Consider the following 16,174-nt stretch of genomic DNA (forward strand, 5'->3'; position numbering starts at 1 on the left):
AGTTATTGATACTCTTATTGAGACTAATGCTCGATATTCTCCATCTGATGGCTCACCTTTGTCAGATCCTAGTTTGTACAGAACTATTGTTGGAAGCTTGGTTTATCTCACCGCGACTCGTCCAGATATTGCGTATGCTGTTCATATGGTTAGTCAATTTGTCGCTGCACCAACTACAGTTCATTGTGCTATTGTTTTTCGTATTCTCAGGTATTTTCGGGGCACTCAATTTCAAAGCCTTTTATTTCCTTTTACTTCATCTCTTGAGCTGCGTGCATACTTTAATGTGGATTGGGCTGGTGATCCTACGATCGCAAATCTACCACTGACTTTTGTATTTTTCTTGGTAATTCCCTCATTTCTTGGAAGAGTAAAAAGGAAGATATTATTTCTAGATCTTCTACAGAAGTTGGGTATCGTGCCATGACGTCAACTACTTATGAGATAGTTTGGTTACGTTGGTTGCTTGCGGATATGAGTGTCTCTCTTCATCAACATACTTTGTTATATTGTGATAATCAGAGTGCTATTCAAATTACACGCAATTCAATTTTTCATGAGTGGACGAAATATATTGAAATTGATTGTCACATCACTTGTCACCATCTTCAGATTGGCACCATCACTTGCCTTTTGTTCCTTTAAAGCTACAAATTATTGATATGTGTAACAAGGCACATTCTGCTTGACGTTTTCATTTCTTATATGACAAACTCTCAATACTTATAGCTGTAGCATCGTGAGTTTGAGGGAGGATGTTAGATTATATATTTACTTGTTTACAACTTTTAGGATAATTTTGTCTTTTGACTTTTTTTTTATAGAGTTTAGGGTTTCTTAACTTAACTATATAAGACCTTATACTCTATATTTCTAAGTATCAATTTTAGATTCAATAATATGAGTAATTTTTTTTCTTCTCTTAATTTTTACGCAATTAAGCACCAAATTCTTTGCTGACACTTGCTTGAGTGTTCAGTATATCCAAGTCACGTTTGAAATGGCTGCATGTCATGATCTCTGAAAGGATGATAGGATTTAGAAAATTACTTATTGACTTAATTCAATTCATTTTGATATCACATCTATTTTTCATTTTTCCTACTATTGAGATATGGTTGAGATATGATTTTGTTGTATCGAGGATATTGTAAAAAATCATCGTAGCAATCAATCAATTGTTTGTACTTGCAAACCTTAATAGACCATTGGGATTTATTTTTTTTTGTTAGTAGCTAGCTTTTGAGATTGCATAATATTCATGGTAATCTTACGCGAATAATATTGTTACGTGAATAATATTTTTCTTTTTTTTTTTAGAAAAATTATGATAAATGGGGAATTAAATTCCTGTGACCTTGTAAAGTTAAGTTAAAATAAAAAACAAAAAATAAAAAATAAAAATTAATCATTAATAATAATAATTTAATATTAATATTAATATTTTATTTTATTTTTAAAAAATAATCAATATAAAATAATTTAGTTGTAAAAATATCTAAGTTAAGTTAAAATAAAAAATAAAAATAATAATAATTTAATATTAATATTAATAATTTATTTTATTTTATTTTAAACAGTTAATCAAATATCAAATAATTTAGTTATAAAAATATCTCATAAGAGTAATAAACTAAATGTTGAACTAGGTTATACATACAATGTCCAACTAAATAAATTTTTATTATATTATTTAAGATTAAATCAAATAATATTAGATTATATTGTATTTTTTATAATCTTAGTTATAAAATTAATTGATAATCAGATAATCAAGATTATATATGATGATTTAAACCAAATGTATCTTAAAAATAATTAATTATTATCGCATTTTAATAGTTATAGAATAGTTAGTACACGTTATAGTTCTGGTCGTAATTGTTATAACAATGCATGAAATAAAAGTACTCGAAGATAATTTTTATACGAGAGGTGTTCTTAGTAGGGGTGGGATAGGGTTGGGACCCGTCCCGTAATCCCCTTACCCAATACCCGTCCCGATAAGCATTGGGATTTTTTTTTTCTCCCGATCCCGTACCCGAAAAGTGTCGGGACCCGAATGTTCGGGATCCCGAATATTCGGGATCGGGTAGGGACCCGTAAGAATATCCTGAAAAATATTTAAAAAAAAAATCTATAGAGACTCAAACAATTTTTTAGTACAATACAAATAAATTAAAACGATTTCGTGGTACTTAACCATTAAAAGCTAAAATATCTTCCTAGGACATCATAAATATATTAAAACTAATAAAAAAAAACTAAAACTACTACTTAGTTTATACTTTATACCTAATACAAGAAAATCCAAAAATAAAAATTGTCATGTCAACCATTGTATCAATAATGAATTGATGATATGATGACCTTAGTCCTTAGAAATGCTTGGATTCAACTTACAGAAAAAAGATCATAAAAATTATTCTTTATATCATTTTATCAATTTTCATATGCTAAAATAAATTAATTGATTATCTTCTTCACACATTGCCAATAAATTATTTAGAAACAAAATTATGATGAAGTATGAGAAAAATGAAGAGAAAAAAAATAAACATAATAGTTAGTTGCTTAAAATATAAAAAAAAAATAATATAAAAAATAATATTTTTAATATAAAATATAATATTTTTAATATAAAAAATAATATTATAATATAATCGGGTCAGGACGGGATTTCCGTCGGGAGAAAAAAAATTCCCGATCCCTTTCCCGATAGTAATCGGGACGGGAAAAATCTCGAACCTTCGGATCGGGAAAATGTCAGGTCGGGATATTTTCGGGTCGGAAATGGAATGGGATTCAGGAAGGGTCGGGATTTTCGGGAATTTGTCCAACCCTAATTCTTAGTTAAATGTGGGATGTTCTTTTAATTTTTGCCCATAGGACAAGTAAGACGGCCCGAGCGAACAAAAATAAGACACAAGTTTAATGGGTCGATCCCAAATGAATTGATCCGTTAGGATAGAGTGATCAAGCTGGTCTGGCAGTCGAACCAGGGAGGGCCGAACCAAACGACAGAAGCTCGTCGGACGAGTCGAAGCCTATTCGTTGCCGGCATCGCCTCCGGTAACCCTAGTCGACTCCCCGACTTCAACCCAGGCGATCCTTCTTCTCCTATTTCTTCAGCGCGCGTTGGTTCTAGGTATTAGTCGTTGTTTTTTTTCCTTGTTAATTGTTGAGCGAGTAGGTCTGCTAGGTCATGTTGTCCTTGCCGTTCTTCAACATGAGAGGGAAACATGGATAGCAGGAGATATTGCGGAAATAAAAGAATAGAGAAGTACAATTGAATGAATTTGCTCATTGCTATCCTCGGTTGTTGCCGATCTCTATGTGCGAGGGTAGAGGGCAGCAGGTCAAAATAAAATACCCAACTTGGCTATTTAGTTTGGATGGATTGGGATTTGCTTAGATACTTGAGAATTGAAGAATGAATTGCCATAGTAATTAAGGCCTCGGTACTTATGTCTACCTTAACAGTCTCACAGAAAGGGGGTAATAGTGTCGTTTGCAAGTATATCAACCTGATATGATGCCAACATCAGATTTGTTATATTGATTTTAGGTATTAATAGGTGGCAATCTAACTTTAGTTTGTTTTCCATGTGTTCAAACATATTGCTAGATGGTTGATAGATTTCGTTCCCCCTTAATTAAACTTTTTTGTGATGTGTTGGAAGATTTCTTCTAGACAACACCATTTGGAGTTAACATAACATCCTTGTTGGAGATGGAAACAATGTACCTCTTATTTATTTATTTTTTTTAATGAAGATTCACTTCATTTTGATCTACTACATCTTTTGTGTTTGATATTTTGGTGACTAATGACTTGTGGAAATTGACAACAATTTGTTTGTTTTTTTTTATCTTTGCAAAGTTTTGTATTTCTCACGATCAAAGAGATCACGTTTCAACTGTTCAACACTTTATCATACACACTGTACGTAGATGCAAACCAATGGACCAATAGCTCATTAAATAAAGAAGTAAAGTCCATCATATTACAGGCAAAATGATTACTAATTCTTTAACAAGATTTGGCTTGCTTCTTCTGCATGAACTTAGCATACCCTACTCCACCTAATGGCAACATTTATACTCCATTCAAAAGACTAGCAATGAAGTTTCACATACTAACCCACATGCTTTATCATGGTTAACCTGATCACCAATGTGTTGAATTTTAGTCAATTTTACTATTTTCCGTACCTGAACTGAAATTTCAACTGTTTGCTAGTTGAGTGAATTTTGTTTACCTGTTCTTTCAACTTAAATTTCCTCTCTTATCCTTGCTTAGATGCATACTTTTTTCTTGTTAGTCAACATTAAAAACCGTCTATGAGTGTCTATTTGTTTTGATGTACATTGAAAAATGACATAATCACATAATAAAACTATTTTGAAACCGGAGTTTTGTTTTTCCTTGTGTTATAACCAAATAACCAAACCATTTTACACTTTTCTACATCTTGCAACATAAATTTTATAAATACTTCTCCTGCAAGATAATTTATGATTATATTGGAGCCTGCCCGCAATCAACATGCAAGGGCGCACTTATCGAGGCTATCATAATTTTACTGTCAGAGAAGTTAAATCAATTAGAGTTATTGGTAATAAGTGCAAAAGTATTTCAGAAGAACTCATCATACTGCGTAGTGTAATTAAAATATAAAAATGATTTGAAAAACCTAAGCATTACTGAAGGCATAGATTTACATGAGAGTTAAATGGTGGCTAATAAGATCCAAATATCCAACCTCAAATAAGTAGAGACACATGGTTCAGTATTTAGGATTTCAGGGCATTTCTATTTGTGCATTAAAATGATGTGAAAGAGATGCAATCCAAGTGACCATTTCTATTTCTAATACAGGATTTGGGTTGATCAGGGATTGTACCTTATTGATATTTCTACATATTCTGTCATTTAATCTTTCTTTATCGAAGAAACTGCATCTGTAGTCTTATGTTAGACTTGATATTTCTATAATTGAGATTTTTTTAATGATTGCCAAAATAACTGATTTTATCTGATTTCGCCTATTGCAGATTTTTGGAAATTGTCACTTTGAACTTAACAGAGCATCTGTATTTTATGATGTTTTGTACATGGCATCAGCGTTAATCTCTTATTTGCAAAACTTATGGCCATTCTCAACATTTAAGGCTGATGATCTGAAACTTTCCAATAGACTAGTCCACAAACTTTCAATCTCAGATAAGACAAAGCAATTTGTTTTTGCTGTGCGGGAACCTAATTCTGATGCTGTAGTATATATATTAGCTGCACAGAACTTGTCACTACAATCTGCCATAGATGCAGATGATCTGATCAAAGAAGTTAAGCCTAAGGCTGTTGTGGCTCAGATTTCCCCTTTGGTAGTGGCTGATGTCCAAGAAGAAGAGAAATGTCTAAAAAATGGCCAAGCAAACCATGTTCCAACCTCGTCAATTGGGGTGCTTAAAAGATGTTTCATTGAAAAACTCAACAAGGATCATTATGAAAGTGTTGCTGGGTGTCAGGTCTTGCAAGAGATTTTTGGGGTTGGATTTTATGGCCACTTCTTGTCTGCAAAGAGAGCTGCAGAGGATATAGGTTCACATTTTATGTTACTGGAGTCACCATACGACAATAATAAAGATGCCCATACTGAAGCATCTCTAGACCACAACAAAGATGGAAGTAGAAGCTTGGGATTGTGCATTCAACCAAGCAACTTGCTACCTGCAAAAGTTACTTCAACAGCATATACTAGTTCTAAAAGATTCTGCTTAGATAATACAATTAAGTCACAGGTGGCTAAGATGGTGACTCCATTTCCTGATTTAGCGATCTCAAGAGGAGGTCAACCTAGCCATAACTTTGAAGAAGGATCAGAAAATTATCTGCCAAAGTTAGACTACAAAGTGCCTGCATTTGCACAGTCTTTCTACCCTTTATTTGCAGATCTACATGACATATTCATCGACCTCCCATCTGTTGGAAAAGCTATGGTTTCTGTACAGATAATGCTTGCTGATATTAATGAGGGAAGGCCGGTTGATACTAAAACCTTATCAAATGTATACAGCTTCAGAATTGCAGTTGAGGGCTTAAGGATAGCGTTAAATGATGCTGCACGATGTCCAATGGAAAGAAGAGAGAAAGTCCATCCTAATGAATTGGATTTTTTTGATCTCTCATTGGAAGAGAAATCCCATGTTCTTTTTGCACACGCTTTGAGGAACCAGGCAAGAAAGTTTGGAATTGTGGTGGCTATAGTAGATACACGTTGCTTGGCTGGTCTGCGTAAGCACTGGAACACACCTGTGCCTCCCAAGGTGGTAGACTCAACTGATTTATCTTGTACTGATTATTATGGTGATGATCTTGAGCATGAAAAGATGATAGAAAATATGAGACGGAAGGGTCTTCTGGCAGATAGGCCTGTAGTGGCAGTTGGTGCTGGAGCTACAGCAGTTCTTGGTGCATCTTCATTGTCTAAAGCTGTTCCTGCATTCACATTAATTAAATTCGCCACATATAAGGTTCCTGCTGCTTTCAAATTAGGCTTAGCACAGCTGCAACGAACAGCCACTATGAGCCTCAGTAACCTCGTGAATCCCTTTGCCCAAGGACTTGCCAGTGCAGGAGCCAAATCCTCCGCTATGAAGTTGACAGCATCAGCATCAAAAATTCGTGCTGTGACACACACTATGATAGCATCAGCTGAAAGAACAAGCTTGTTTGCTATGAGGACTTCATTTTATGAAATTATGAGGAACAGAGGTGTTCGACCAATTGGGTTTACTCCATTGGCTACCTTTGGTTGCAGCATGCTTGCATGCACTGGGCTTCTAGCTTATGGGGATGGGATTGAATGTGCTGCCGAGTCACTTCCATCTGTTCCAATGATTGCGTCTTTAGGTCGTGGTCTTCAAAGCTTGCATCAAGCATCCAGGGAAGCGACACAAACAAATGGAACCAAAATACAAGATGCTTTACAAACTCTGGTGCAGAACTTGAAGAAGATGAGAGCACAATAAATAAACTTGAGATATTTCGTGGCTTTTTGGTTCATATAATAAGTGCACATGAAATAAAGTGTTTTTTCTAATTCTTCTGCAGAAACTTTGACTTCTATATAGCCTTGTTGTGTCTTCAGTAATGTTAACCTCTTCCATCAAAAGTAAAATGTAATGCTTGTGGAAGTGTAGGTAGCAGAAACCAAGTCTAGGATGCATAAGTTGCTGGGAATTATCACTAATGGAACTTTGGCCAGCACATATTCTTCTGTAAATCTTTTTTCTTTATAGGATTCGTCTCAGGAAGTTGTGTTTCTACTATAATACCGAGGCCACTTGGATTGCATCTCTTTCAGATCATTGTCATAGTGATTTAGATATAGTTCATAAGAGCTAAGGTTTGTGCAAGTCAAGTAGATTTAGCAACAAACAGATGGGTTACCAAGTCCACAGCAAATACAATTGTCTTGGAACCAAGGTAACATGACAACTCCTGCTCTTACGTTTCACTGTAGGCTATCACCATCTGCATATTGTTTGACATTTCTAAAATTAGATTCTTTTTTTTTTCTTATTTTTTGAGTTGAAGCTGATTATTTATCTTCGCACCTCAGAAACTTAACCATATTGGATTGGATAAACATTTAGGAGGTGCTTGATTCGATGGAATGGGAGTGGGGAATGAGAAAGAGATTGAAAATTGGTGTTTGGTTTGGGGAATTGGTGGTGGGTCCCACGGATTCAATCCCTCATATGAATGGACCATTACAGAGTAAAATGAGAGGAATGGAAATAAAACACTTCAGATTGAAACCTTCCATTTCCATTCTCCACTTTTATCAATTTCATTTTCATTCCTTTGCTTGAACCAAGCGCCCCCTAAGAGAGTTTATTGAAGTTATTTTTTATTGATTAATGAAATACATTAAATCTGCTAAATAATTGATTTCTTTTATAAGAATTTCATAATGTTCGATTAGTAGGATAAAATACATAGTTTCATGTGATCAATTAAATATGTGCAAAGAGTTTGTTTTTCCAATTCCTTGCGCTATGATAGCTTGTTTGAAATCTTGTTGTAGATCTATTTGAATTTATTTTTGATTGATCAGAAGTGAAGATACTTTTGATATCCATTCCAAGTTTAAGGCTACTACACACTATTTATTAACTTGGACTACTAACTGTGATTTAGATTTTTTAGAAATTTGAAATTGTATCTGTAAGGCCGTCAAAAAAAAAAAAAAAAAAAAAAGAAATCAAAGTTCAGGATTAGTACCATGAGAACTTCAAACTTATTCACTAGATTCGCTAATTGTGGTTAGACAGTAGTAAATGCCTTCTGCTAATTAGCTCAGCCAATAAAGATACGGACAGGACATTGAAAATAAGATAATAAACAACACAATATAATGTGCCTACCATGTATATATGGAGAAATGGAAAAAAAAAGAAATCTCATTTTCTTGTAATGAAAAAAATTATGTTGTTACTCTATGTGATTAAGGGACCTTATGCTTCTGATGGTAACCTGAAGAGATTGTTTGCGTTGCGATTGCCCGTCATTTTCAGCATAAACTTGCTGGAAGTCATTAGAAATAGAAATCATATTATATAGGTTTCACGTAGTCTTGTGTTTTGGATCATAAAAACATCATCCACGCTGATGTGTTTGATATATTCTTTGAATCTGATTGTTGTAAATAGTGGCATTCTCCATGCCAGAACTGAAGGTTTCGGCCTCAACAAACGAGAGATGACTGGCAAAGACACAAATAGAAGTAGTTGAATCCAACAGAGAGCGCCAAGTGATGGAAAACTCACTGGCGAAGTAATGAAACCGCCTTTATAGCGTGCGAGCTTAAGATACAATGAGACGCATTTTGCTCTCTTAAAGCATGTGATACTTGTGAGTGACTTGTATCTTAAACCGTTCATTTTTGCATTATTTAATATAATTCGAGTGACTTGTATCTGCAGAGCGTTTTTTTCGCTATGTATACTCTCATCTGTATTGTATTATTTTCGTTTCCATGAGTGTTCAATTGGTTGTAGAGTGACAGAATTATTATAATGAGATAATAATTTTTAAGGGACATGTATTTTTATAATGATAAATTCTCTATTTGCATGAATTACCTAGTTTGTCCCAAGTCTTGCTATGTCGGATCAATGTATTAGATTTGTTTAGCTCTATGATGGTTCACTTTTTATTTTTTATTTTTTATTTTTTTTAACTAGTATAAAGTATTCAGTCATTTGGACTGATTAATTTTGAAGATAAGAATTAGCTTCATGAAATTTTTTTATAATAATTATTTTAAAAATAATTTAGCTATTTCTATAAATCATATATCTTACTCAAATAAATAAAGTCAAGGATGGGCCATTAAAATTTACGGCCCATTAAGTGATCGAAAACGAAATAAAGCAGGTCGTCTTCTCGATCGCTCGGTTCGCCATCTCGAAGCGCAGCAGCGGGCGGAGGAGAGAAGGATGACGTTGTTCCACTTCTTGAACTGTGCCCTTCTCACCTTCGGCCCTCACGCCGTCTACTACACCGCTACTCCTCTGTAAGCTTCGTTTTCTCCCTCCCTCACCATCAAGTTCTTTGCCTTTTTTTTTTTAATCTCCATGACCTTAGGATCCATCGTCGATTGAATTACTATAATGGTGTAGTTTGCGCTAAGATTCAGATCTGCTCTACTCTTAGCTATTTATGGTTTTACTGCTTGATTTTTTTTTTTTTTAAACTTAATTTTGTACTTGTTCGGTTTTTCGATTTGGTTGTTCTCCGCTCTGGAAAATTAAACTTCTTTGGGCTACTTGAGACGAAACAGGTGAGAGGTTGTATAGGAATCCCAGTATGTCTTTCCTCTGTGAGAATGGGGCTGGTTTGTTCCTTATAAAAGCCGAATTGACGGATTAGCATTTTTCTTCACAAGCTAGGGTAGTCGATCTGGCCTGCGTTTTTTTTCCTGTCCTTTGGTTTTTAATGATTAGTTATCTGTTAAATAGTTGAAGCACTTGGTAGATTATATATTTATCAGTCTTGTTTGGCAGTTAAGGTATGTGCCATGCTGTTTCAATGTAGATTTGAGATGTGGGACTGAGACTTGACGTTTCTGCAGCATCATTCTGGTCATAGAAATATAGAATGATGTTATTAATGTGGAGTTGAAGCGACTGAATTAGATACTACTTTATGCTAATTTTCAATTAATTAGATCTAAGACTGCGTACAATGGATCCTTCCCTGGAACCCCGCATGACGGGAGCTTCGTGCACCGGACTGCCTTTTTTTTTTGTCTTCTTTTATAAACTCATTGACATATTTACTGTTTGTTATGCAATGATGGCCGTTTGCTTTCATTGAAAATGGAGGTCTCAGGTTTCTATAAAATAGAAGTGTTGCCACATCATACATGGTGACGTTATTTTTTGCAGCATACTCCATGTTATGAATTATGCCTTTTTCTGTTTATCTTCATACAGATCTGAGTATGATACAATTGGAACTTGTGTCAAAGCTGCTATAGTTTATCTAGGAACTGCTTTAGTAAAGGTATGTGAAATTTAGTACCGTTACTTGTTAGCATGTTGATATGTGACTAAAGTGAACTTAAATCTCCTGACATAATTTTACCTATACAGTTTTTTTTTTTTTTAATTTAGTCAATATTATTTGATTTATTGTTATGGTGTTTTTGAAAAGAAAAGCGACCTCTAAGTTCTGAAGACATATGAAAGCCATTCACAATGATAACCAAGTTGACCCACCAATTCACATCTTTTCAAAATCTAAAACCTTCAAAGTGTACTTCATACCAATTCTGTAAATCTACCTTGTCATGACCAGCTCAGCTATGCCTTGGTGGCAAGTGTACTTCATACCAAGATCCTATGAATTGTTGCTATAAAACTCATCTTTTGTTTTAGTATTCCTAGCAAATATTCCTCTATGATTATTCACTTTATGCTCGTCCATCATATTGTAAATCTAGAACAAACCGTTGTCTGAGTGTTATAGTCAATACAGAAGAACCATTTAGACATTTCTGATAACATATTTTTCAGAGTGTCAGTAATTCTTGTTGCATTTGAGTTTAATTGCTTTGACATCCACTGTTAGTCTCCATTGGTTATTGTGATCTCATATTTCCTACAAATCTCATATTCTTTTGATCACTAGTTTACTTATGGTTACATAAGGTTAAGCAACTTCATGACTATCAATCTTTCACAATTATTAATTCCTTTTCCTTAATGAATAGTTATTTGTCTTAGTTTGTATCAACTTTCTTCACTCAGTAGTCAGTACTATAATGAAGCTTGCCACAGCCACGTTGTATTCCTGTTATTCCTTTTCTATGCGAAACTCAAGCTAATCTGTATGCAGCTTATATGCCTGGCAACGTTTCTTGAAGTATCTGACAGTGACAGCTTCAATCCCTATCAGGTGGCTTTTGAGTGTATTTCATATCTTTAGCACACAGCTGCATGTTAATGCATATGACATAGACTTCCTTGATGTAGTCACTAATTCCTTGTTTGAATGTGATTAATTAGGAATTACTCAAGGCACTAATTGGGTTTATAGACGTAGCTGGACTTTATTTTGCATTGACACAGCTGACTCACAGAAACATTTCTCAAAATCATAAGTTCCAGGCTGTTGGTCTTGGTGAGTAAATGCAATCAGTTGCCTTCTAGTTATTTTTGGCATTTTTTGTTGTTGTGAGGACTATAACCGTCAAAATTGGTATTGGGATTAAATGATAAAAAAAACTTACATCCTGGATTGTGAGAATTAGCGAAAGCAGATTCGTTATGGAAGATTACCAAGAAAACAAAAAGAACAATCAAATAATTCTGCACATAAGGACATGAGATAACAAATGATGATATCTTCAGAGGAAAAGGGAATGCCGAAGGCCAGGACTTCTATTATAGTGTGTGACTGTGAGTGTGTGTGTATGGTGAAGGTGGCTTTAAAACTGAGATAATCAGGAAACAACTTCCAAGGCCTTTACTAACTTCGTGGAAGGCACCTTTGATCATCAATCATAATAAATATGTATACTATGTTTCACTTAATATTAGATTCTTAACACCTATATTATAATAAATAGTAATTACTGATAAAATTATATTAGTAAAGCATTATATATTATCATATAAAAAATATCACATTATAATACTATTATTATCCATTTAATAGTTATCAAGTTAGTAATTTTATTTGATAATGCCATCTTTCAAAAATATAAAACAGAAACTGCCATTAATAGTTTCCTTTCACTCCCTCAGCACCCTTACAATCACCAAAACTTGAATTTATTTTTAATTATTGCCTCTCTTCTAAATTTATTCTTAATTATAGCATCTCTTCTAGATTTGCTTTTGTTTATATATATTTAAATCCATAAATCCTGTAATTTCTTTAAACTAGATTATAGTATGACTATCTGTCAATCTTCAAGATATTCTCTATATGCATACAAGTAGACTCAAACATCATGTTTGACTGTTTGTAATAGTTAGGTTCAACTACCTATCCTTGCATTGAGCTCTACTACAAGTATGTTAACATATGCTTATTTTAGTACCTTGTTATGTTTTAATGTAATTATATTCACTTTCCTCTTTACTGTTAAAGAGAAAATAATCGAAAAACTCTTGTTTCACCTCTAACAAATGAGTTTTAGATTTACAGATTCCTGAGTGCAATTTTCAACTATGACTACCCAAATCTTTATCTGAACAACTTTTATGCTGTTGGTGCTAGTTCATTGTTTGTATCATAATAGTGATCTGTGTACTTCCAACTATCCCTTAATTCACTTGTAGATTTATTCATGCCACACAGCTCATTAGATTCACTTATAAATTCAATCATGTTGTAGTTCTCAGGATATGAAATTATTGTATATGCAGGTTGGGCTTTTGCAGATTCCGTTTTGCACCGATTGGTACCTCTCTGGGTGGGAGCTAGAGGATTAGAGTTCACATGGGAGTATATATTTCAAGGCATTGAAGCAAATGCAGATCTGGTATATATGGTTTTCTTATTTATCTTTGTAAAGTTACTATATTCATTGTCAGCTTGATACAGAACTATAGAACTGGAATAGCTAATCTGATGTTGTTCACTTTATGACATCCGTTCGTTAGGACTTTGGATCAATTTTGTTGAAGGATAATAAACATGTAGTCATAAAACTTTCTGCTATGAGGTCTTTATCCTGATGTGGTTCCATCAACTTTTCCAGTTTACAAATAGGATATGAAGTTTGCTTCGTATGGTGTAATGGAATAGAATCAGACCTGATGTGGGTAAACATGTAACTGCCGCAGTGATCCTGTTGGATGGTTCACATGTGTATGGCTCACAGAGAATAATAGTGTACACGCAGGGCAATCTCTGGGGAAAAGGGATGCCCATCAACAACCGCCACATGGCCAAACATCATTAGAAGACACTCCTCTCAATAAGGCCTCTAAGGGTGGCATTATAATAACAAATGTAGTTTTTACAGATCTTTTTCAGCCCTAGTAGAGCCCTTTGAGAGCTACTGGTAGAGTGTGGCTTCCGTAGGTTGACTTACACTATGCATTTGATCTCCCTCCATTAAAGCTAAGCTAGACACCTTGACCCACACTCCACCTCTCAGCAACTTAGTGCCTCACTTCAGAGAACCATTGACCACCTTGGTTGAGCCACATCCACCTTAGCTGAACTATGTCCACCTCAGACCAGCCCAACCAGTCCCAGTTCCACTTCAGTCTGACTGTCTCCACTATGGCCGAACTCGACAGAGCCACATTCCACCTCCGTGCTACTTGTAGTCATCTGGCTGTGAGTCCTATATTCAGGTCCAAGACATATTAATATTACCATTAAAACTACCACAACTTGTTGTCAAATGACCATGATATGAATAAAATGGTGGAAAGCAATAGAATGACTGGTTCCATATATTCGGGTTTCAGTAGTAGAATGAAGATTGAAGTGACTGGATAGTTAAAGCAGAGATGTACACATTTGATTATTTTTAAAACAATGGATGATTCTTTATACTTAGCAGGTCAACTATTCCATAGGATAGTATCCAAAATAGGACAGTGATTCCATTTTTCCTAATTCCACCTGCTCCAGACATGCCACATCATTTTACTAAACTAGGTGGTCTTACTCCTTTTGTTTTGTTCTATCAGGTACTAAATCTCTCTCTGGCAGCAATTGGGTCGTTGATGTGGCTCAGGAGGAACAAGCCCAAAACCTTGATACCAATCATTTATGCATGTGCTGGTATTCTTGCAACAATGCCATCTATCATAAGGTTCTTTCCCTCTCTACTGAGTGTGTCATTTTTTTATGCATACTTATTTCTATATTTCGAAGCAAAGTCAAATTGACAGTTCTAATAGCCATCTTAAGTTTTTTTCTTTTGTTTTTTTTTAAAATTTAATTTAGTTGAAAGAATAGATAATTTATGATCTTATTTTATAAATTTCACCCATAACTTGGTGGGCATGAATATGGTTTTGCCTAGAAAAACATATGGAAATTATGTTAGCTGTAAAATGCGATTATTAATGTCTGCACATTCAAAAACAGTGAAGATAGTCGAATCGATTCCTTGTAAGATTAAATTAATGTCATATATGGATTATAATATGTTATTAATTGTGAGCAATTGCATTCTTGAAAGTTGAATGCCAAGCTATATATTTTACACTAAATACCAGTCATTCTTTATATTATACTTCATTATTATGAAAGTGAAAAATTGGTCATATGTGGAAACATTTGACACATTCTTAATGTTACATTACTTTTTATTTCTTTTTTCAAGTAGATAATGTGCTTTGTATGTTGAATGTGATGATATATTACTATGCATTCTTTCTGACTTGGTACACCTTTCCTTGTAATTGGGGTGGTGAATAAGAACATTACTTGGCTCGATGGTTGTTTATGTTCATTCAGCATGTGTGTGTGTAAAAGAAGGTTGCAAACTAGTAAACTCCTTATTTACGTTAATTCTGAGCAGCTCGAACACCATCAAGCGAGTCTTGGCTCAACTCATTTAGAACCCTACTTATAAAGTTAGAATAGAGTTCAAATTTTGGAACAAGTTGCATGTTGCATTAATGGTTGAAAATGTTCAGATCTGTGATTTTTGACTTGAGAAATAGCTTATTTTTATTGGACAACCGCATTGAAACACTTTTTATGGACTTCCCAGCTATCTAAGAAGGGCTCTAGGGTGGCAACCTCCAAAGCTAGTGGCTTTTGAATTGAGTTCTTCATTGGTGATGGCCATCATCAGCTGGCAGCTTTTTTCTGCTTGCCATAGACCAGCATAATTATCTGCTGCACGCTCACCTGCCAAATGTTGCTCGAGCGACTTGGCAAGCAAGGGGCAGCGCTTACGGTAGCGAGTTTTATTTCTGACTCTTTGTTTCTGCATCTTAAAAATACTACCAGTTGTCATTCTATTTCTGACGCATTGTTACTGCATCTTGAAAGTACCACTAGTTGTCATTTCTTTAGCCTGGTCATCCCAGTTATAAATCTCGCTTGCACAGAGTTTAGACTGATTCGGAATTGAATCGAATTTTGTATGGTTCTGTTGGATAAGTTGTATCTATATTCCATGTTACAATTGAGGAGATAACATTATTTACATTCCCTTTTTTCTGATGCATGTTACCAATGTTATGCAATTGTTTTATAGTACATTTGGTTTGTAGAATAGATACTGCTCATATGAATTTCCTTGGAATAATATTTCTTATGCTTGGTTGTTGAAATCAATTTAAAATATTAAATCTCATGAAATTACTATTCCTTGTTCGGAATATCTATTGCTATTAAATTCTATTTCCTTTGAAATACATATTCTCGATGAGTTAGATGGTGGCAGGACGAACAAGTTTAGCAGGTCAAAACAATCTGGATCAAACAAGCCAAAATAAGTAAAAAATAAAAATAAAATAGAGTGGAATAAGATGAATGGGTTAGATGAGTATGGCTAGGGCGAGTCAAGCAAGTTTGATATGGTAGGCCGAGGCCATTGGTCAAGCTGATCAGATTGATTATAGAAAGTTGACTCGTGTCAAAGGCACTAGATAAGTCAGGTAAGTTGTGTGA

The 16,174-nt window shown here is 34.5% G+C and overlaps 2 protein-coding genes across 2 annotated transcripts; both read left to right on the top strand.

The window, feature by feature from the left end:
• The first annotated feature begins 2,935 nt into the window (after positions 1-2,935).
• Positions 2,936-7,178, top strand: LOC122027850. Its single transcript, XM_042586864.1, has 2 exons — positions 2,936-3,148; positions 5,059-7,178. The coding sequence occupies exon 2, from the start codon at positions 5,119-5,121 to the stop codon at positions 7,033-7,035; it is 1,917 nt and encodes a 638-aa protein (XP_042442798.1). The 5' UTR covers positions 2,936-3,148; positions 5,059-5,118; the 3' UTR covers positions 7,036-7,178.
• A 2,251-nt stretch (positions 7,179-9,429) lies between these two features.
• Positions 9,430-15,707, top strand: LOC122027860 (transmembrane protein 147-like). Its single transcript, XM_042586873.1, has 7 exons — positions 9,430-9,587; positions 10,510-10,579; positions 11,414-11,473; positions 11,584-11,698; positions 12,952-13,067; positions 14,233-14,357; positions 15,267-15,707. Exons 1-7 carry the CDS (start codon positions 9,511-9,513, stop codon positions 15,385-15,387), a joined length of 684 nt encoding a protein of 227 aa, XP_042442807.1. The 5' UTR covers positions 9,430-9,510; the 3' UTR covers positions 15,388-15,707.
• Positions 15,708-16,174: the final 467 nt, after the last annotated feature.

Source organism: Zingiber officinale, chromosome 1A (genome assembly GCF_018446385.1).
Source record: "Zingiber officinale cultivar Zhangliang chromosome 1A, Zo_v1.1, whole genome shotgun sequence".
NCBI lineage: Eukaryota > Viridiplantae > Streptophyta > Magnoliopsida > Zingiberales > Zingiberaceae > Zingiber > Zingiber officinale.

Coding starts and splice junctions, on each gene's coding strand:
- LOC122027850 (XM_042586864.1), top strand. CDS start 5,119: ATGGCATCAGCGTTAATCTCTTATTTGCAAAACTTATGGCCATTCTCA.
- LOC122027860 (XM_042586873.1), top strand. CDS start 9,511: ATGACGTTGTTCCACTTCTTGAACTGTGCCCTTCTCACCTTCGGCCCT. Junction 11,474..11,583: donor ACAGCTTCAATCCCTATCAG/GTGGCTTTTGAG, acceptor GTGATTAATTAG/GAATTACTCAAGGCACTAAT. Junction 14,358..15,266: donor ACAATGCCATCTATCATAAG/GTTCTTTCCCTC, acceptor TGGACTTCCCAG/CTATCTAAGAAGGGCTCTAG.